This window comes from Dermacentor albipictus, chromosome 9 (genome assembly GCF_038994185.2).
Source record: "Dermacentor albipictus isolate Rhodes 1998 colony chromosome 9, USDA_Dalb.pri_finalv2, whole genome shotgun sequence".
NCBI lineage: Eukaryota > Metazoa > Arthropoda > Arachnida > Ixodida > Ixodidae > Dermacentor > Dermacentor albipictus.
Window position 1 is genome coordinate 60,947,637 of NC_091829.1, and position 23,413 is coordinate 60,971,049.

The 23,413-nt window shown below is 44.6% G+C and overlaps 1 protein-coding gene across 9 annotated transcripts in view; it reads right to left on the reverse strand.

Annotated features, from left to right (window-relative positions):
- Nucleotides 1-23,413, reverse strand: part of LOC135919787 (zinc finger protein 567-like) — a 136,653-nt gene that overhangs the window by 33,260 nt on the left and 79,980 nt on the right. For 2 of the 9 annotated variants that reach the window (XM_070526050.1, XM_070526058.1), the window contains exons 2-6: nt 21,000-21,076; nt 13,043-13,146; nt 5,789-5,934; nt 3,918-3,994; nt 1,452-1,587 (exon numbers count right to left, since the gene is read on the reverse strand). In XM_070526050.1, coding sequence (XP_070382151.1) covers nt 1,452-1,587; nt 3,918-3,994; nt 5,789-5,934; nt 13,043-13,144 — 461 coding nt within the window. In that variant the 5' untranslated portion in view covers nt 13,145-13,146; nt 21,000-21,076. Of the gene's footprint in view, nt 1-1,451; nt 1,588-3,917; nt 3,995-5,788; nt 5,935-13,042; nt 13,147-19,635; nt 19,721-20,999; nt 21,077-23,413 lie in introns of all 9 variants that reach the window. The other 7 variants (XM_070526055.1, XM_070526054.1, XM_070526051.1 and 4 more) reach the window with 6 other exon arrangements.

Here is a 23,413-nt window from a genome sequence, read left to right on the forward strand (position 1 = left end):
TTACGAGTAAGACAAGCCCTCGCCAGCTGTACGGTGCTACTATAACCCAATATGGAGTACCCAAGATTGGCCACCCACACAAGGTTAACCCTCTCTGCCAGGAAAGTCGGAAGTAAATAGAAGAGAGGAGAAGACAGGAAAGATTACAAGGAAGAGAGAAAGATGCAGAATGGAGAGGGAGACAGGAAACCAAAACTACCGATTTCCCCCGGGTGGGTAAGTCCGGGGGTGCCGTCTATGTGAAGCCGAGGCTGAAGAGATATGTTTCCTCCGCCCAGGGGCCGTAAAGGTCCAAACACCCGACATCGGCTCAAGCCCCAGGATCCCCTTTTTCCAGACCCGGCAAAGCCACTCATGGTTAGACGCAGGAGGGTCCAACCCCCATGTGCTCGAGTACGTGGTGTCGCAACACACCAAACGCCTGCTGGCGTATACGCCCCTGCGGGGTAGAGTTTACAAAGTTAACTACGCGAAAAAATATATATCAAAGTTGAACTAGTTACATATCGTAGAGCATCCCAAGCGGGCAACTTCCTTTATATTCTTTTTACAACTTTCCTGAAATCGATATAATGTGTCCGAATACTGGCGAATGATCTACCCATAACACAGACAATTTCATAGCGGTGTGTAATACGTGAATTTTGAGCGCTTTCAATGTGCTATTTGATGTAGTTGATTGAACCGTGGCGGTGTTATCGTTACTGAGTTTTAAAGATGTAATTTTTTTATTTGAGTTTCTCAACGTTTTCTCAAGTATTTGACGAATCTAAAATGACACTGCTTCAGTTATGATATCACATTCCTTTAAATGCCACCAGCTTCCATACACGTATGGTATGTTGCCAAGCACATTCATGCCTCTTTTCCAATGTACTAAAGTCGTAGATCCTGAGCGAAAGGTTCTTCCTTACGTCGACACAATATTGTCTGAACAGCAGCTGTTATTTGTCATTTAAGTTATCGCAACATTTATCCCTCACGCAACTGCGTCAGTTCCAGCGTAATTCTTGCAGGAATTTTACAGGAAAACAAAAACCCTGTTTCATTTCGTGAGCCTCGGCTGCGATGAGCATCTTTCCTTCACAATCTTTACATATTCCGTAACAGGGAGTGAGTAATCAGGCTACAAACCAGCAAGTTTACCGCCAAGTGCGGCGTGTTAACAGCATGGAATATCGGGCGACCTTGTATAGCTTCGTGGTTGTGGCATGGGGCGTACAGAGAGCCGTGTGATCTCTGGTCGCGCTGTTGAACCGCGAAGTTTGTCAAAGCCTGCCGCGCCCGCCGAACGCTCAAAAGTGCCAACGCAGTGCCTGCTTCAGCCATCAGAGCGAGCCCCCCCTCCCCCCAAGGAGAAATTACCGAGTATGGGCATGATTGTTACACTGGTATCCATACCTGTCGTCTCTGACTTCCATGTAATGGAACGTTTCTAAATGTGAACTTACGTGGCTCCGTCTTCAAAACTGGCTGATGCTTCCTCCATGCCAGCGCGGCTTCTGCTGGGCTTTACGTTATCGATGTTCCTGGTGGGCCCCAGGGGCAGGCAACTTGTGGTGCCATTGTCAGTATCTGTGTCGGCATCTGTATGGCATAAAAGTATATTAAAGGTGTTCATTTGCCGTAGTGCAGGCGCCATTCATGGGAAATGAATATTTCGTGCTTAAGGCGCTTGGCAAGAAGCTTTTAGTGGTAGGACAACTTTACTGCTGTGCTTGCATACGCTGTGGTTTTTCTTTCTGCAAATATGTCTTGAAGGCATGCCAGAGCTTCGTGGCGATGGGGAAGCGAAACCCGATCAAGATTGTGCAGTGTTGAATTCTTCTGAAGCTTATCACATTTTATCTCAAACAATGGGCAAAATACGACAGTGCTCAAATTGAAAAAAGACGTCGTTCTCTTGGGCGTAATACCCTTGCCGTATTATATTCTGTTATATCAAGTAATAAGCACATTAGATGCCTCAAGAAGTTCTTGCTTATTGTTAAACTATTAAGAGCAGCAGCGTAGCCCGACGAAGGGAACTACATACTGAGAGGACGCATTTCTACCGAGGTATTTTAGCTTTTCAACGTATGCCCTTAGTTGATTGTCCTTTTATTAAAGATATGTGCGCCATCCAAGACTTACTCGCCTTTCAGATACTGATTTTCCGATACCCATTTATTTACTCCTGTCGCTGAATTTCTTATGCAACGGCTGTAAGCAATGCATGTTTAGAATCTATTTAGGAGCACGAAAACGGCTATCCTCGCCAGTGTTCCCGCGTATGCTATCAATACACTATAGGGCAACTTTCAGAAAGATTTGCTCAATGCGCATATGCAAGAGTCGTGTTGCAGACAGTACATTAGACTAGAAAGAAATGTGGAAGTACAATTTCACGTGGAAATGCCCCTCAAAGGTGCAACTGAAAGCGTAAAGTACGTTAAAAGTGTTGACTCTGTGAATAGCGCTGCAAGGATTGTACGCAGGGGCACGTTTTCCTTATGTGCGCAGAAATTGCGTGACATTAAAGGAAAAGGAAAATGCGAGACGTCCTGAAAGGCAGTGGTTACGGTAGAAACCTCCCCAGGATGACCACCGACGCCAGTACAAATAGCATAAGAACTGTAGGGACACGCCGCATTGTCAATTACACCTTTATTTAAAATAAGAAGGCCGGGGAGAAGTAGGCTAAGAACGTGGACTGCACTGCTACACCCACATGTCTTGGTGTTTATGCCTTGGTATGCCACAGCAAACATTATACGCAGATTCCCAACCACCGAAACTTCGAATGAAATACACGGCGATATTATAGACGTAATTTAAGGAACGCATCTTTTATTGTGTGGCATTCTCAACTTAGTCCTGCCGCTAAAGTCGCGACGTTCGCCGGGCCTGCGAAAGAGGTTGCGTAGATACGGGCAGAACGAATAATGCTTGACGCATCCAAGGAAGGCTAATCACCTTGCAAAAAATTGAATTCAGCAGAAAGCTGGTGTTTCAGCATGACGTAAATTTTCAAGTTAACAAAGCGCTTCAATTTTGAAGTAATGGCACCCTCATTGGAAATCGTTGGCTACTGTGATTGTTGCTAATTCAATACGAATAATGTTTAAGTTTCAGAAGCGCTTAGTTGGCACATTTGGTAAAAATTTATGGCAACAGAGCGCAAACTCGCCAATAATTTTTTTGTCCTTGCGGTATATTTTCAATAATATTTTCAGGTTGTTTATGCTGCGGCTGTGGGTTGGCTTTCTTGGCATAAAGAATGAAGAGCTCGAATATAGGCTGTTTTCGGGTGCCCCAAATTCTGTGGCGTAACTTCTGCATTCGGCAGCAGCGGGATATGTCTTCTGCTCGTAACATGCTATTGGTGAACATTTCTGAAACTCTGCCTGAAACGGTAGAGCACCGTAACGTCCCACAGCATAGACATCTGAAATGCCGGACTAATTGCACATCACACTCGGCATTCGCCTCAAAGCACTTGCTTTGTCATCCAGCTTGATAGGCATAAGGGAGACATTAACAAGTTGCCAGCAGGTCAAACGCACTGAGATTCTGTTTGGTAAATAAATTTGTAGACCAATGGTCAAGCGATGATTCAATTTACGAGTGAATTAATCACTCTATGGAATGAACATTCGCGGCTTCTGCCCTTATCTAGGAGTACGCTTTACCAGTCCACCTATTCAAGAACAAATTCTTTCAAAAACTTCTACTGCATAGGCGACGCATGAATTTGCGTATATAAGATAAAACAAAAATTTCTTAGTAAGGACAGTTATAAGCTGGCTGATGCGGAAACCACCTTGGTGGCGCTGGTAAAGTGCATATTTATTCACTATAAGTGTACCGCATCCACGTTAACCGTAGGAGCCATCTGCCATATTTGTGTTAAAGGCGAGTGACAATCGCCTACGTACCGTCGACGTTGCAAGTCTCGTCGGTCATCGGCATGCGCTGCGTGTTCCTCTGGTACTGCAAGGTGTCATCAGAAATCCTACAAATAATGAACTAGTGGACAGACAGTTACAAGCTTTGAGAAAAAAAGGTGAAATTATCTTTTATACAACCAAGGTTCAGAAAAAGCAAAGTCCTGTTTTGTAAATGCACTACTCGCAACGGTTCGTTCTCAATAAATACCTACTATGCTGGCTGGCCTAATATGAATGGCACACTCGGGGCAATACATGGTGGAGAGCACTCATTCAACTTAGACGAAACGGCGCCTTGGCTTGCACAAATACTGTCAGTTTATCTGTTGAAGTACTTACAACGTGTCCTATGTAGTTCGCTATGCAAAATTTTTTCGGCATTTGCTGCAGTGTCAGAATCCTAAGAATAATTTCTGAATAACATCTCTGAAAGGGGTTCTGCATCAATGAAGCAGGTTGAAGTATTACAATGACACTGTGCAGATGATGTCTGATATTACGATGCAAACCAGCGCTAATGTTAGAATAATTAGTATTTGTGGCTCCCTGATGAGTCATGGATCAGGCAGCTATGAGGAATATATCAAATTTCAGGTAATATTTGAATTAATAGGCTTAATTGACTAGCTCTGAGGAATACAAGCAGGTTTCTGCCTCTTAGCCAAGTAATAATTTGAATACTTACGAACAAAATGACGAGTTCGAAAGAAATAATGATAAATTAGAATGCAGTTTTTCAATGTTTGTTTTCAAGCGATGCAAAGTTTGCTTGTCACTTGCTTGAGCCTATATAAGAATTTTTCGAAGGACAAAGATTCTTCTGAGAACGCTTGAAAAATATCCTAAGACTGATGCAAATGTTAGCAAGAATATAGCTGAAATGCGACGTGCAACTGCTTTTGTTCACAAATGGTAAAGGGTACCGTAGAATACCATGACTTCCCACTTCTTTATCGCTGTGGTACTAACTCACCCCAGTTTGCTATATATATAAACAAATCTGAACTAAGTAATATATATTTAGGTTGTCAAAAACAATAAAAACAGAAACACATACCTTCTTTGGCCACACAACTCCAAGCGGCAAAAGTATGCTTTCCTCTAATGCGCATTTATTGCCTTTAAGGAACACATGCAACGGAAAAACAATCGTTTTAAAACAACTAGCAGCTTTTCATGCACGGGGCTTACTTTTTAGTAAAGTAATGCTTTAAGCAGTGAGTACCAACTTTCTCCCATTCTTTTGTTAATTGCCAAATGACAGTATTACTGCGCACTTTAGCGAGTTGTCCAGAAAACACTTATGGTTCGGCATACCAATTGTTCACCGCGGTTAGAAGTGATTCCGAGGTTTTTGTGCAAGAACCATGGCCTGATAAAACGCTTCCCAAATTTAGGCGGACTCGCAAAAGTTTTCACCATCGGGGTTCTGTGGGGAGCCCCTAAGTGCAAGTAAACAAAAACATTTTTACAGTGCGCTTTCATCTAAATACAGTGGTGCCATCCGGAATTGTTCCCGGGACTTCAACTTATAGCACTCCATCGCATGTGTGCATTGCAAGAAGTATACATCAATGGAAAATATTTTTGTCTGTACGTATGCGTTCGCTTCATGTTCTGAAAAATCTTATCCTGAGCACTAAACCGCTGAATTTGCGCTGAACATGGCAATATTTTCTCGTCGCCCTTGCGTCGACGCGTCTTGATCTAAGAAAGCAACCAATTTCAAAGCTCAAGCCGGCTGCAAAAAAGACCCGTTTCAGGTGGGAACAAATGTACAGATGTAAAAGGCTAATACGTTGGTCGTGTCTAAGGGTAACAGTATTCAACGAAAAAGATTTACAAGTGGCGAAGCTCACGTTGTGTATGCGCCCAAAGTAGATGAAGCCTCCTGGGTACCGTCACGGCTTGTACTTGGTGTTGTTTTGTCCTTCATGCTTAAGTCAAGAGGCGTGCATTCGTTGCTGCTGTCTTCAGCCATGGCTGCTCTTTCAATGACCTGTAACTGGCGTGTATTGTCGGCTGCACGTTGTTGAATTACCGCGCATGCGTACTCAATGCCAAAAGACGAACGGAAACTAATCGAACATTTGTCACTTCGGTGTTTCGATTAAAATGATACCGCATATCTGGACAAAAACTAGACGTTTGAGTCCGCCACTAGCTCGACACTAATGTGCAAATTTTTGAACTCCAGCAGAGGCGCCCCGATTACCCATTCTCGCTTTCCGCCAAATGATTTACCCTAAATAAACCTCACCTAATACGAAAACAATGCATTTATTGGACGATATCACTTCTTTTCTTTGGTGCTTCCCTCAAAGTGAAGAGCACATCTTGTTGGGAAGAAATTTTTGCTCGTGGAAGCGCTACTGGTAGCGCAGTAGATACGAAAACTAAGTTAGCCTTAACTAGCTTATGATTCCAACACCTATAGTGTTGGGCTGCTGAGCACAAGGTCGCGGAATCGAATCCGAGCCATGGCGGCCGAATTGGTGCGAAATGCGAAAACACCCGTGCACTTAGATTTCAGTGCACGTTAAGGAAGCCCAGGTGGTCTAGATTTCCGGAGTCCTCCAACTGCGGCGTGCCTCATAATGAGAAAGTGATCGTGGCACGTAAAACCCCGTAATTGTTTTATTGCCAGAGGCTACGATTCTTCTGACTGCTGCGGCATTCTCTAGCTCATTTGACATAAAGCAGGTAGTTCTTTATCACCTGACGAATGGTGCTTGCTTTGTTGTGTTGCCCACAAATTCCAGTATTGGCTTCGCTAACCCTTAGCAATACACAACTGCAACTGCTTTGCACATGTCGCGGTTCTTCGGTCGCGAACGCTCATGCGCCGTGCATAGTCGTATATCAATCAGACCCGACACATTTGCGACAGTTTTGTGTGATTGCTCCGAAGTCATCAATTGCGTTTCACGCCCTGCACTAAAACTAGTGCTGTCGTTAAATATATACGTTGCTGCCCACTCCGCACCTAAAAAAATTGTGTTTTACAAGCTGTAGTTGTATATGGATAAAAACAAACCATGTTCCAAAACTTTATAACAATTGCAAATATGGAGCCACAACAAATAAGGTTCACGAGCAGAAACAAGTCGGGTAAGCAGTCGAGTCAATTTTCCCCGTGCTCTAGCCGTGAGTGGATTCGCGCTCCTGTTTTCGCCAGCGTTTGAATAACAAGGGGGACAGTTGCCATTTAATGGTGCTTCCATTGCATCATGAAAATTGCTGCGGTATATATTCTCGCCGCTGCAAACACGAGTCCATATTGAGAACTAATCGAGGAAAGTTAAGACGCCTATGGCTTTTGAGCTTGTTATACATCGCGCCTCAGTCTGCTATCTGTATTTTCTGTAGCTGTGCCAGTTGAACATGCATTATACACAGCATCACGAGGCGATTTTAACACGCTAGGTACTCAGACAACGTTAACTTGATGAAGTAAATTATATGTGTTTTTATTGCGTAAGCAAGAGTGAAAAGTCTCGCCAACAGGGTGATTGCAGCGTAAGAGGAAAAACAGTCTCTCAGAAGGCTAGCAGTCTACATCCGCAGTGCATGTCACACAGGAAGTCCACAGAGGCTCATTAGGTGATACAAGTGTAGTCCGGTAATTGATTTCCTCAAGTAAACAGACAGGTGAGCTAGTTGGTGCTGCATAACTTCTGGCGAAGAGCAAAAAGGCACTTAGGATAGCAAGAGTGAAGCGTTGTGCATTTGCTCACTTCAATTGTCCTACGTGCAAGTTCTCGCTTTGCCCCAACTAATTTATATCTTTCTACTGCCTTTAGGAAAGGATATACGTGACAGTATGTAGCATTCGTAGAGGAATATATGCTCCAAATGCTAAACGGAAGGGTATTTATTTCCGTGTTTAGTACATTCAAGGCTTTCTAAGTAAATCTGTCAATAAACACTGAGGTTCAGTGCAAGCATATCCGGACATTCTTCACTTAATTACGTAAAGCTCGTAAGTACATTTTTAACTCAACTTTCGCAACACTTTTGCCGCTGCTTGACACTGTCTAGCAAATACTTTTATATATGCAATATTTTACTTGGAAAATGAATGATAACGGGGCTTCTTCTTGGCTGCCGCAAAGTTGATGCTTGCTAAGCGTGTTCAACATCGTTTATACAATCCTAGGTGGGAAAATTAGTGGTTGTCAAAGAAAAACGTACCGCACCCAAAGTTCCCATTACGATGACCTGCCCGCGAATCAACAGAAATACATAATGCCATAAACCTTCGTATTTGAAACTTTCGCCAGCTTGCCCTTCGGCATGCCATTGTGTCGGCTACTGTATGACATTTTTTTCTCATTCGATAATATTTTACTTGCGTGGTTGCCGACGAAGTATGCAGCGTGCAATGTTTCGTTTCTTTTGCGTCTTTTCGCCATGTTCACTCGCCCAGGTGACCCGTCTTTTGCGTGTATTGTATTTCATTTGTGGAAAGAGAAATTTCAGCACGACCGCGTTAAGGGCCTCCCGCTTGGCAGAAAATGCGCTGTTGGCGTCGGCGTCCTGCGCCGGCGTCCCCGTGAGCGAAAATGTTCGTACTGTATAGAGCATCGCACGCGTAATGCGAAGACGTGGTGTCGTTCCCCACCTGCGGCAAGTTGCTTTTATGCGAAGCATATTACGAGGGCTCAACCCAGCTCCTCAGGCGCGGCGGTGACCATGAAATCACGTGACACCGTGACGTCACGACAGAGGAGAACCGGCGCTCCAACTCCCGCCGTCGCTCGCGGCGTCGCGCCCCGCATCGGACGCGGTGCGCGTCGAGCAACGCAGCGTTCGGCGCGACAACGAAATGTGCGCCTGAGCAAGCGCCGCACGCCTGAGCCGACGCCGACGACACCGGCTTTTCTGCGACACGAGCTCCTTAACGCTGTCGCGTTAAAATAAAGGCTAGTATGCTTCGCATCCTGGGCTTAACCTTAGCTAAGCCACAGCCATTTTTTTTATCCACTTTCAATTCCAAGAAATAATTATTTTTTACAATTCAGTTAGTAAGCAAAAGTAATTTCCCCTATGTGGTCCTTGGTATCATCGTTTGTTGCCCACTTGTGATTAATAAAAAGCGGGCCCCTCGGTTAACCGCCTTTCGTTCCTTACATATTGAATTGTACATACCACACCTTGTTGTTTGACTTACTCTATATGTGGCTCATAGCGCCACATGCACCATCGTTTCACTGAAGTTGCTCATACCTTGTCTTACATTAATAACAAGGTTATTCTTCGGAGTTTTTAGAATGTTAGCCCACAAACAAATGTCGTGAACAACGACAGTGCATGTCTGCCATGTTGAATATTCCGAGAATGAAATAGTAAACGTGCCAAAATATAACAAGAACCACATATTTTTTTGCGCAACTGCAACTTCCGGAATCGTGCGCAACTTCAGTGCGCAACTTCCGGAATCGGCTCACGCAAGAGGCAGCGTTTCTACCAGAAGGCACCTCTTCGTGCATAGCATTCACCGCCAGCGCTTTCCGGTAAACATTATAGTTGCATAAGTTGCAGTTGACGCGAAGCGTGAGAATAAGTCAGGAACCTTCGAATGTAATCGCGTTTCTATCTAAAGGCGAAGCTTAGACACGCACAAAGTTTTTGCTGCATGAATAATAAAAGCCCTAAATTATGCCACTGCATCGTCTGTGCTGAGCTCGCTTACATAACGTCAAGTTAGATATGGCTATTTTTAAATATCCGATAATACCTAAGCGCTGCTTGCAATTTGTGAATGCGAAAGCATTAATGTTCTTTTGAGCGTCGCTCAGTGAACCTTCGAGTTATGAACTCGTCACGGGGAAGGGAGTGCGCTGACACCCATGGGCGACGCCTGCTAGATAGCCAAAACCTGGTGAACTTTGATGCGTGACATCATACTACCTTGCCTTACTACCATATAATCTAATGGGCACACCCCCGAGTAAACTGCACTGAGGTTGTCGTCACAGCTTTTTTCACGCTGGGCTTGGCAATGAAAATTTCTGTCCAAGAAGCCTAGCATCGTAATGCATAGTGCACAGGCCTGTTATCTTGGAGCTACTGGTTTAGTTCAGCGGTCAAGACACTCCATTTCTAAGCATGGAATTGCAGGTTTGAAACACTACTTCGAACGTTTTTCTTGCAAATTTATTTTCTGCTTTTTATGTAATAATTTCTTCATAGCAAATAAACAGGCGCAGTGAGGACGCTGGCGGACGAGGAACGTGTCGAGAACGCAGATAGGCAACCGAGAAGGAAGATGATGTGGTGTCGCGGCGGCCCCCTCTCCCTCGCCTGTCAGCTCGACGGTAGGTCACTCGAAATGCTCCGTCGAGTAGTAGTAGTAGAAACATTTATTTCGAAGGGAAAGAAGTAGTTGTCGAAGACTTGGGTGGCGGATGGAGAACTCATTTCAGAGCCCCAGTGGCCTGTGCTGCTTGCTGCCCTTGCCTGCTGTACCAGGCTGCGCTGGGTTGTCCGGCCCGAGCTGGACAGAGAGGCCTCCCACTGCTGCTTCGTTTGAAGTGTTCGTGAGTGTATGGGGTCGTCGCCCGTGCACCCCCACGTAACATGGAAGGTGGTGGGGTGACCGTCGCACCATGGGCAGGTAGGTCTGTAGCGTTCGTCGAGGCACGAACGTTACGTGGTGTTGGAGCAATTCGAGTTTGCTCCGACAACACATCAGTTGCAACGTCTTTTCGGTGCCCGTGGGTCCCGTTAGGAGTTTGTTAATGGTCTTGGCCGCTTTGCGTATTGGTCCGGCGCAAAGAACTTGCTTCAAAGCCACAAATGAGGAAAAACGCTTTCATCCCTGACATGTGCGGATTGATGTGGCATAGTTAATAGCTGATTTATGCCCAGGATACCACGGTGTTCTCGTTAAATTTCAGCCCGCTCCTTAAGCACGACGCTCGTGTGTGTTTGTGTGAATGTTGTAATCGGGGAAATAGTGTAAAAAATCTGTAAGCTGCGAAACCACAGCTTGTCACAGTTTCAATTGGTAAACGTAGCGGTTCATAGTAGGATTGCGGCCAACTTTTCAGATCTCCAAACAGTGATCGGTGATTGATCGGTGGATTCATTTGCTTTTGCAGCATACGTCACTGCGGGTGACATGGGCAATCTCATTGTGGCAGTTGTCTGGGCCAAGATCTTTCTAGTCGTCTCGTGCAGAGGTGCGTGCTCTGGTGGTAGTCATAGCGTGCGGCGAGCTCGCTCGTCATTACAACGTTCACGTTATTTTCATTGCTGGTAGGGTTTACTCGGTCTCCACGAAGCACATCTACGAGATGTCGCGTTGTAGTGACATTGAACAACGCAGCCAGAAGAACCACGTGTCATGAAAGACACTTTATTTGACGAACCGGAACCAACAAAACAAGTTACGTTCGGGCAGAAAGATAGTGCCGGGCGCATGAGTCGGTCGTCGAAAAAATAATTTGCGGGTAAGCAGCGTCGGCTATTCTCCCAATATTCGTAGAGGATTACAGCGTGATCGTTGCTACTCGCGTGTCTTCCAGAATGCGTAAGTGTGTTATCGTTGCACATGCAATTCGGTTACAAAAGGCTCGACTACAAGATAGGAACAAAATAGAATCGCCGAGAATATTGCAGAATTTATGATACACGCTGGTGCATCATGCCCTGAGCCGTAACTTAACATTTGTTATTCGGTGAACCGCGTTCACAGCAAAAATATATAGAAGTACGCGGATCTATATTATAACTAAAAACTGCATCTCAATCGTCCTGTCATTGTTCGCAGGGATAAGTTTGTCACATCAGGCTAAAAAATTCCACAACTGTAACTAGAGTGCAGCGCATGTCAAAAGAGATGACTTCCAAGTTAATAAGAAACTGCACTTTAAAACTGACAGAAGTTCCACCTGAGTAGAGAGAACCCAGAGAGAGAAAACCAAAAATTACGTGTATTTAAGTTTGTAAGGGATATCAATTTCCCCATTCCTATGTCTTTATATTGTCGTAAAAACTGTCTCTGAAAGGCAGCAAGGCCTAAGGACCTCAATCATTATCAGAGATTAGTGTTTTAGTCGAAAAGAACAGTGTTTATTTTTAAACGGTTCCTAATGAGAGGAGCTGCCTTTAATTTGAACGGCAGAATGAATAAAAGCACAGTGAGGTAAAGCTTGTTTAACAGTACACTGTCTAACACTTGCACGAAACAAAACGAGGTGTCAAGGATCTTGTGCGAATTTTTCAACCTTCTGGTAGCATGAAACATAAAATTGCAGCCCATTATGCTTTGTTTAGAAATGACTTTGCGAAAGGCACTTTCGCAAATAACGTAGTTCTGCAAACAGTGATTGCTAGCCAGGGCCTGCAGCATACTTCACATTCAAGCATCCCATACTCTGCTGGAGACGTTTTGTCTCGCAATTTCAAAAAAATAGGTGCAATACTTTAAGTCTCCCATTTCATTTAGCAGTTTTAAGCGCTTGAAGAAGGCCATCTCTCCACACGATGCGTTCGGTTAGTTCTCACCCCTGTGGTTTATAGTCAGCGTTATTTTCGGGCGTGGATTCATGGTCACGTTCATATACGAAAACGCTGGGCCATTAACCTCACTTGCGCCACGGTGCCACTTTCGCCACTTGCGTCACAATTTTACGACTTCAATGCTGTATTCATCACGAGATGGGCAATAAGTTCAGATGCATCTCTAAACGTATCTCCACACAATTGGCACCTACTATTCTGGCAGAGATGTGCGTCGAGGTATTCTTTCTTTGCGAACCGAAATCCACACTGCTTGCACTCCTACGGCATTTTAACCTCGTGAATTCTTTGGCGGTGACTTCTGAGATGTGAGTTACGCTTAAAGGAGACATTAGATACGTTGCAAACCAAAGGTCTCTCATTACTGTGTGTTATGAGATGAATTTTAGGTTCCGCTTTGCTTTGAATGGTTTAGCACATATTTGGCAGATACGGGGGTTTTACGCCTGTGTGAATCCGTTGATAAGAACGGAAATCAGAATTGTACGCGAATGATTTCTCGCATATTTCGCATTTGTAGGGTTTCTCGCCGGTATGCATGCGGTAATGTGCAGTTAGACTATTAGCCCTGCTAAACAATTTACCGCATGTTTCTCATTTGTGGTTCGATTTCTTGACCGACTATTGATCACGTGCTCGGACAACGCAGGACTCTGGCGGTTCCCTTCCTCTGGTTCCAGTAGCATTCCTGCAAGTATGCGGAAAAAGCAGCTCAAAATCATCATCATCATCATCATCATCATCATCATCAGCCTGGTTACGCCCACTGCAGGGCAAAGGCCTCTCCCATAGTTCTCCAACAACCCCGGTCATGTACTAACTGTGGCCATGCCGTCCCTGCAGAATGGCTCAAAATGGCTGACCCTTTTTATTGGACGACAAAAACACATTTTTATCCAATTGAGAGTTTGACAGTCTTAATCGCCTATTAAGGATAAGGCAATTAGCTAAATTTTAGCGTTAAGTGGTTGCATTGATATTTAGTGCTCGATTTGGGCTTTGCATTGCCCGAAATTAAACACTGCTGCTTTTGGTGGCCTGTGATGCTGAACTGGAAATTAGGAACTTTCGTCATTCGTGATGCAAGCATAACAGAAGCCGTGCATTATCTAATACATCGTGCATATCCTGCATGAAACTGGTGCAGGAGAGTAGAAATATCTGTCAGTGATGGTAAGTGCAAAAGCTAGCTGGTCTATGTATTAAAAATGCAACTGCATCTACTACACGCTCACATCGTGTATTCAGCCAAACGTCCAGAAACGTGCGCTCGGAAGCGAGACGTTTGGCGTTGAAAGAGACTGTTTTGCATCGGCTTAAATACGTCTCCGTTTCATGGCGCAGCTCTTAATGACCCGCTCCTGCGGCGACCGTCGGCGACGTAACCGAGCGAACGAGCAGAACAGCGAAAGATGAAAGAGCAAACGCGGAGCGGCTGAAGACGCGAGCCTTGAACGGTCGAGAAGCGGAGACCAATGACAAGTGCCCCTTCAGTGACTAGAGCGCGGAAAATTGGTTTCATGTGGACATGCCCAACCGTTTGTTTCGTACTAGCATCTGGTCTGAGCCATAGCGCTCATTTCGTGCCGAGATCAGCTCGTATCGACTCTCGCTTTGGCTAGGTTGAATTGCTTGGTTCGGTTGTCTTGGTTTGCGATTGTTTTCCAATCAGATTTTATGCACGACGCGAATTGTTTTGGATTTTATGGAACCCATGCAGCACCAGCTATTACACTGGATCCTTCGATCAGTCATTTGAAAGAGCCGTCCCCATTTACCTGTGCTACTTGTGTCTTCCAATTTATGTTCCTCAATATATCGAGAAATGAAAAACATACACGGTTGCTCTCAAATTTCGCAGTAACGGCTATCGTAAAGGTCGGTGAATGTTTCAGGACGGATTGTATATTAAGAAGAGTAAACAAGTTCGGAAGGATGTTACGCTCTAATAACAGCTGAAGACGAAGTCCTGCTGCACAAGTGTTAATGCCTAAACTTGTACGATATGACGGGTCAGACATAGTGAGCTGCGGTGTGAAGTCAACATTCGTCACTGTAGGTTGACCTCGTAACGTCGCATGAGGGAACATAATGCAATACCCAAAAGTCATTTCGTTCTTGTTTTCATTGACTCTCTTTTTTCCCGTCGCTCGTTCGTTCGGTCGTCGGTTCAGTGGATGTTTCCTTCTTTCCTTGATTCATATTCAGCCATTACATCCTTGCATGCTTATGGGGATGTGAGCCATTCTTGATGACAATGTTTTGCTCTCACTAGGACCGCTTTTATTGCGGGTATAAACCATTGCAACTAGCCACTTGATGTTCTCACTTTAGGAAATAGAAATAGTGGAAAGGCGATTTATTCGCTTTATTTCTGACACGTGTACGTGGACTGACCACCCCGTACGACATCGTACGTCTTAACTCAAGCCCTACATATAGAATATGCCTCCACTAGGTACTGTACACGTGAGCATAGACTTCTGCTGCTTTTACTATACCTTTCAGATTGCTAATGTTATCACGCTGCTAATCTTTCAGTGCATATATCTTGGTTTGTGTTATGCCAAGTTTCTTTGTCACCGATTTTAGGCGGCGTCCATATTTTATTCCTTCTTCAGTATTTCCCAGGTTGTAGTTTTCAATATCCCTTATTTCCGCTGTGTTGATCAGTGTTGACAGCTCCGCGAATTCTATCCTATCTCTTGATTTTGACACTTTCATTTTTTCTCGTTCCTTTAACTAGGCTGACCTAGTTAAAGTAAAAACGTTTGGTGTTCTATTTACCAAAACCGATTAGGGTAATGAAAATGTGGCATGCCGTTTGTTCTCTTTCACTTAATACCATCTGAAATCAGACTGCTAGATCATATCGATGTCTAACAAAATTCTAAAATTGATTAGTTTGTATAAATAATAAATCGAATTCATCATCATCATCATCATCATCAATTTTGTTACGCCCACTGCAGGGCAAAGGCCTCTCCCATACTCCTCCAACAACCCCGGTCTCCAACAACGCCGGTAAATCGAATTGATTGAAATTCAAATTGGTAAAGACAGTAAAACAACATCCGAAATAGGTCTCCACCTCAGCCTCACTTGTAGCTCTGACCACGCAACATGATATTTGCACTAACCGCCTTTTCAATGGTTCGCAAAAATGGCGTTGATATACTTGTGACACATTGAACTGTTCACTGTCGAACCTTCAGGAGATTTCTCGCCGTGAGGTTACGCGCTTCGACTACAATCGCCGGGTTTACTGACAGCGCTGAGCTCCAGCTCCGAGTGTTCCGAGGCGCTCCCACCTTCAAGCTCGGAGTGTGGCCGAGATACGACAGAATTCTGACCCCGTGTCTCTTCCGATTCCTCTTGGAGCAGCCGAACGTTTGGCTGGAGCAGACTCGGGAGAGCTCGGCAACCTCCAGAGGCCTCTGCATGGCTGCCAACCGAGTTGGAACACGGCAGGGACCAGTCGAATGTGGGCAGACTATGCCATCCTGCTCAGAGCAGCGTGAAGTCCACACTACGCACGACTGTTCACAAGTTACTCAGTTTTGTAAGAAGGTCCTCCAGCGGCACACTGCGCTTATCGAATGATATCGCCTACAGCGCCATGTCATTTACGCATACTATTTGCGTGGACGTGTTTGAAGTATGTTTGGTGCTAACAACAGTAGATCCATTCATAATTTTCCTGACGTGAACCCCCTCGCAGTAAATGCCATCACTCGGCGTCTGAGCCAACTTCGTCCGCCTCCGGTTCTATTTAGGTCTCGCGTGTTTCCAGTCGCACCAAGTGACTGACAGTTTAGACTAAACGCGTCATAACTGACTTCCCGACCAGAACTTTCAAATCTCAGCGCCAGATACCACGCATCTAAAAGGAAAAAGAAAAGTAACGCTGTTGGAATGCTGTGTCATGCCCAACAAGGCGGCTGGTTTCTACGTCGCTCCCTTATCTACGCGAACAACTAAACTGGGAACGAGAGTAGCGGCGCCGGTAAAAGGTCAGCGAAAGTCGCGTGACGCAGTGGTGCGTTGCAAGCACATGGAAGAAGCCGATCCCGGAGTTGGTTTGACTTACTTCAGGGGTGCCAAGGAAGAGAGAATGTCACTATGGCGAATTCCGGTCTCGCCAAGGAACATAAAGCCTCCGACGAAGTTGTAAGTGAAGCTTAATCGCTTTTTCAGCGTAAACAGTTCTCGAGATGGCGTCAAGGTGAACCCGCCACTAAAATTGTTTCCGCCAGACGAACACTGCGAGAAAGCTAGCAGCTGGGAACTACGTTAGGGGTCGGAATGCAGAAATATTTGTTCATTAGGAATAATGGCACCTTAAGAAATTTCGAAATGAATGCGCAGTCCTCCACTATTTTGTATCACGTATCAAAGAGTGGTTATAAAGGACATTGATTTCTCTGTCGTACCCTGGGCGTTGCATTGAGACTAACGTTAAAGCAATGAATCAGTCAGTCGATGAAATTTATTTAGGAGCAACTACCTGGTGCAGGCAAGCATCGCATGGTACGCATGTATACTTACGCATACAATGAGGCTGACGCCTTAATAAATTGCCAAACAATCGTGTTGCGGGCCTGCATAGACCGCTGTGGTATTACTACGTAATCTGTGAACATTCACGTCGCAAAGGCAGCTCGTTCGCGTCAGGTTTGCCCTTGCAGCCGACACGATAATCGCGCATTGAGAAAACTCAGTCATGTCGAATTTTGCTTCTTACGTGCACTTTGGGAAAACTGCAAATGCCCATGTCCTTAGATTTAGGTGCACGTTAAAGAATCCCAGGTGGCCGAAATTGCCGGAGTCCTCCACTACGGCGTGCCTCATAATCAGAAAGTGATTTTGGCACGTAAAACCCCATAATTTTAAAAACTGCAAATGTCAGCGTATGGCGAAACGCGCGCGGCGAGCTTTCTGCCCCCAGACGCTTCAGCGTGTATTGAAAGATCACGTGACGGGATGTCTTTTCTCGGAGCTCAGTCAGCGTTTTTTTAAGGCGATAACCTTTCTAGGCTCATTGGTAAGTTTGTGTCTGCATACCTGTCCGCTGGAGTGTACGCACGCAGAAGCGTCATCGCGCCATAGGATGACAGAATAAACACATAATAAAGAATGAGAAATTATTGGTAGTGACAGTTAGTGATAAAGTTACAATAGAAATTGGTAGGGTTAATAATGATTAATAATTACTGCTAATGACTTGTAATGACTACCACTGACTATGAAAATGTCAATATGTCTAACCACAAATTGTAACGACTACGGTTAATTAGAAATGACTAAAAATGCTTAGTAATGTCCAGTAATGACTAATAATGACCAAAATGAATTGTAATGACTACTGATGACTAGGATATGACCAACATGTCTAACAACGGCTTGTAATGATCACAATTGATTACAGATGACTAAAAATGCTTAGTAGTGAGCAGTAATGACTGATGAGGACTCAAATGACTTTTAATGACTAGTAATGACTACAAAATGACCAATATATCTAACAATTGTAACGACTACAATTAATTAAAAATGATTAGGAATGCTTCGTAATGGCTAATAATGAGTAATAATTATTGAAACTACTTGTAATGACTACTAATGACAATGATATAAACAACATGTCTAACGACGGCTTTTAATGACTGCAATTAATTACAAATGACTAAAATTCTTATATGCGAGCAGTAATGACTAAAAGAAAGAAGGGAAAGAGAAGGGGCAAGGAGAAAGATGCGAATGATAAGAGGAGGAAGGGTAGGCTTTCGATGTTCACCTCTTACGAGAGATCTTAGGAGACCCAGTAATTTTTTGCATGCTACCTAGTAGGTCAGATGGTCTGCGTCCAGCGTCCATCGATCTTTCACGGAATGTTTGAGGGCAATAATGTCATTGCGCGAAAACGCGTAATCACATGGTACGTTTTATCAAATCTCGTGAGCTTTTGCGACAGTCCAGGAAAAGAAATAAATAAAACCACAGCCGCTTTCACGATGGAAATAAATTATTCGAATGTTTCTCAGTGGTACTTTACGACATCTCCAGTGAAAGTTTTGCGGTTTAGGCAATACTTTAAATATAGGTTAACTAATTATTCATAAATAATTACCTAAGACCATTACGATGCATCTCAAGTTGCGAACCAGGACAGTGAACAATGCCTGCATCCACAGAATCTGACAGTCGGCCGACAGTCAAGTCTCATTGAAACACTCCAGTGATACGCCGACCCTATATCAGCGCTTACGCGGCTGCTGTGGAGATAACTGCCCCCAATTTCGACACATGCGGATCGCTGTCTTCTTTGCCTAATCTCTCGGCAAAAGTACAATTTCCTATGCGGTATGGATCAAGTAAATAACGGTGTCAGCAGCTGGGGAGTCAGCAGACTGGGAGCCGGAAGCCATTGCATACCAAAGCACCAGCATTCTCTGCATGGGAGGCTAAATTTAAAAGCATATGCACTTTGAGATTATTAATGATTCGGAAGGCCTTTTTACCAGAAGAAAAATAGTACGATTACGCTACATATTACTTGCCATTTTGACACATTCCCTGTTATTTTTCTGCCTTATATGGGGCTCAGCAACTGCATAACTTAGTGCCTTCTGAAACATTTGATTGAGGCGGAACTTCTTAATTCATAAAGAACTAAATGCTGTCGTTTTATGTACCAAAATCACGATCCGACTATGAGGCAAGCCGTAGTATGGAAGTTCGAATTATTTTCGTCCACTGTTCTTGCTGCGTTGGCAACCACGCTACACCCCCTCGGTTAACTTAGACATCGTGTGTTTCATTTTGCGTGCTTTCTTTTAGATTAGCATCTTGCTCCTCACTGTGTTCATATATTCCGCAAGGGGGACTGAGTATGCAAGGTAGCCAACCTGAAAGTGTGCATTCACGCATAACAGGAGCGCAATATGCTGCGTAACCTTTTTTTTTACTTTTTTCTTGTCTAATCGCGTTCTTGCAACTCGTACGTACGTTAACTTCAGCTCCGCTTACCGAACGCACAAAATTGCTGATGCAGTGACTGTTCGCACCTGGGCTAGCCATCCCCGGGAAAAATGTGTGAGTACAGATGTGATTGTTCAACGCCTAGCCATCCTTCTCTGTATTCGTTTGCAATAACGTTATCTAAATGTGCGCTCACGTGGTGCCACCTTCTATACTGGGTGACGCTTGGACCATGCCTGGGCGGCTTGTGCTGGGCCTTGTGCCACCATTGTCAGTGACGCCTGTACGATACAAAAGCACACCGAAGGTGTTAATTGGCCGCGGTGCAAGGGTAATTCATATGAAAAGAATATATCGTTTTGATAGATGGTGCGAGGCAAGAAGCTTTGTCATTTCTGTATGCCTAAAACACAACAGCACCATTACGACCCTCAAGTATAGACGTCTGAAAGGCCGCCCCAATTTCACACCACACCCTGCATTCGTATCAAAACATTTTCTTTGTCTACTAAGTGTGATCGTTTCAAGGGAAAAAGTATCATGGTTGGAGCGCGACGGACCCACTGCGATTCTGCTTGGCAAATGAATCGGTAGACCAACCCGCACGCGCCGATTTCAATTTTGAGTGATCACGGCATGGAACGGACAGTCTCGGCTTCTCACGCGACCACCTAGGAGCGTGCATTCGGAATTCGCTGATATGAGAATTCGTTCAGAAACTTGAAGTGCATATTTTTGTATCCTTTGCATGTATTCACATGGTCACAAATTTTTTTCCTAAGGACAGTCTTAAGCTGGGCTTTTTGGAAACAGTCTTGGCGAGGCTGGGGAACTGCCTGCTTGTACGCAATAAGTACACCGCTGCCACGGTAGGCGTAGGGGCTGTCTGCCATGTTTGTTTGATTCCGCTTTTGCTAACAAACGTTGTGGCTGGGCTGCGATTGATGTCTCGGGCATCTTCTTTACTCCTGTGGGATTCCAATAACTTCCCCATGTGTCGTCTGCGTTGGTTGTCTCCGGATGTATGGATGCATTTACCGCCTAGATTACCACGACGTGAAAAGACCATGCTGTACCAGCCAGAGGGTAGGCGTTGCGTTTCTGAACTTATGTGTCTTCCTTATTTGAATGGCCAACACTCACGTACGACACATGCAGCAGCAGCAATGAGACGCTCGCACACGTTATCTATGTCTGCCCGCGATATAGCGGCCAGAGACAAAGTACTGGACCAGTTGGACAATCTTCCACAGTGAGAACTAAAGGTTTTAGGTCAATATTCTGAAATAACACCCACGCAGAAGGCCTTACTCGCGTTAATACGGTTCCCGCGGTTTACAGGCCTTCACGATATACTTTAGGCACACCACCCCTCACCACTGTCTTTTTTGACACTCTCGCTATCTTCCCCTTCCGCTCTTTCCCTCTTCTTATCCCCCTACTCTTCACCCGTGTGCAGGGTAGCCAATCGTAACTACCTCCGGTTAACCTCCCCGCCTTTCTATGCATCCTCTCCTCTACCCTGTTTGCGCTAAAGGCCAATGGTCATCGCCTACATACTGTCGACGTTTTAAGCCCCATCCGTTATTGGGCTGTGTTGCGTGATCCACTGGTGAGGCCAGGCGTCGTCAGAAGTGCTGCAATAATAAAGGTATGCGTGTTAGATATTGACAGCTGGGACTAACAAAGTTGAAATGATGTTTTGTTAACAGAATGTTCAGAAAAAGGAAACTACTGTTTTGTTAACACGGTAATTGCAATGTTTCGTTCTCACTAAACGCAAACTATGCTGGCTGGCATAGGACAAACGGCACAAGGGCGATGTCTGGTGCAAGACAATCATTCAACACAGTCGAAACGCCACCTACCTTGGTTTGAACGAATATTGTGAGCTTAACCCTTGGAGCACTTACAACGGCCATATTGCCTCCGTATGGAGTTTGCTATATAAGATTTATGCTCCACTTATCACAGTGTCAGAAGACTAACAATTTCAGAATAAAATATTTAGCTCCATGGGACATTTATTTTACAATAATAAAACAGGTTTCAAGCGAAAAATGAGTGGTTGGATGGTTTCAGCAATTATCATGCAAGCCAGCGGTCATATTAGAAAAATGGCCATTTGTACTTCCCTCTTGCGTGTTGTATTTCTGCATCGCCGTTGTAGATATGGAGTTTTCACGCTAATTAGATTCATCACTCATGGATTGAGGGGCTATGAGGACTACAGTGTATTGTATGTAAGATTTAAAAGTGTGGGCTTAAGTACAAAACATATACAAATCAAAACATATACAAAACAGATTTCTGTTTCGTAGCCATGTATTAATTGAAAGAATTCAGAACGAAAAGACAAATTCGAATGAATTGAGAATCAACGAGGATGGATTTCATAAACATTTCTCAGCAAGCGGTGGTATGTTTCCTCCTACTGTGCTACTCGCATCAGCCTATCCGACAATTTCTTGAAGGATCAAATTTGTTGTCATAACAGCATGAAAAATGTCTGATGACAGATACAATGCTCAGCAGGAGCGTAGCTGAAAAGCGATGTCCTACTGCTATTGTCCGCAAATGGTAAAGGCTACCGTAGAATACCGTGACTTTCCACTTCCTTATCGCTGTTGTATAAAGCCGCCCAAGTTTCGTCATTTCAAAACTGTTTACGGCACTCAGGTAAAAATTGTAGTGGTAAAACAACCCTTCAAAAAATACTGAAGTGATTTCATCGACCAAACTACTCCGAGCAGGAAATGGTTTAGCTTGCGAAACAGTACGTTTTCTCTTTTATACGTATTTGTCGTCCTTAGGAAACACAGGCAAATGAACCAGCAATCGTTTTAAGCCAACCTGCGGCTTTTCCTCCACTGGGCTTATGTTTTGTGAAAATATAGTTTTATGCAGGAACTACATATCCTTGGTCACAGTTTCTTTTTTTATTGGAAAAATACGGAAATCACTTACCGGCTCGGCAAAGCAGTTGTGTATTTCGCTTAAAATGATTAATTCCAAGGTTTCTTGTTCAAGAGCCATGGCTTCATAAAACGCATGTCACACAAGGAGTACTGCGCTTAAGTTTTCACCACCACCTGCGGCTTCTTTGATGAGCACCTAAATGCAGGTAAACGCGAGCCTTTTTGCAGTGCGCTTTCATCGAAATACGGCCGTCACATCGGGTATTGCAACCGGGACGTTGATTTGCTGCCCCCAGTGGGGTGTGTGTAGTGGAATAATCAGACAAACGAAACACATTATTCTTGTTAAATAAACTCGCTTCACGTTCTAACAAGTCTTACCCAAAGCGCTATACAGGTGACTTTGCGATGAACTTGACAATCACCACCCGTTCAACAACGCGTTTTTTATGCGAAGCATATTACGAGGGCTCAACCCAGCTCCTCAGGCGCGGCGGTGACCATGAAATCACGTGACACCGTGACGTCACGACAGAGGAGAAGTGGCTTTGGCTCAACTCTTGCAAGACGGGCTGGGTGGGAATCGAACCAGGGTCTCCGGAGTGTGGGACGGAGACGCTACCACTGAGCCACGAGTACGATGCTTCAAAGCGGTACAAAAGCGCCTCTAGTGAATGCGGTGTTGCCTTAGAAACGAGCTGTTTCTAAGGCGTGCGTCTCTTGCTCAGGCGCACATTTCGTTGCCGCGCCGAACGCTGCTTTGCTCGACGCTCACCGCGTCCAATGCGGGGCGCGTAGTCGCTGCCCTGTAGCCCATTGTCTTACACCCCTTGGCGGGTCGACGGGAACGCTGTCGCGTTCCACTCTTGAAGGCGAAGCAGTAATGCATGAGTAGTTTCTTCGTCTAGCCGAACCAAATAAAGCCAAGCAACAGCAGTTCACCAGGCTAAACAGTGGTTGAACAACTAAAATAAAGGCTAGTATGCTTCGCATCCTGGGCTTAACCTTACCTAAGCCACAGCCATTTTTTTTTTTCTGATAACGTCGCCGATATTA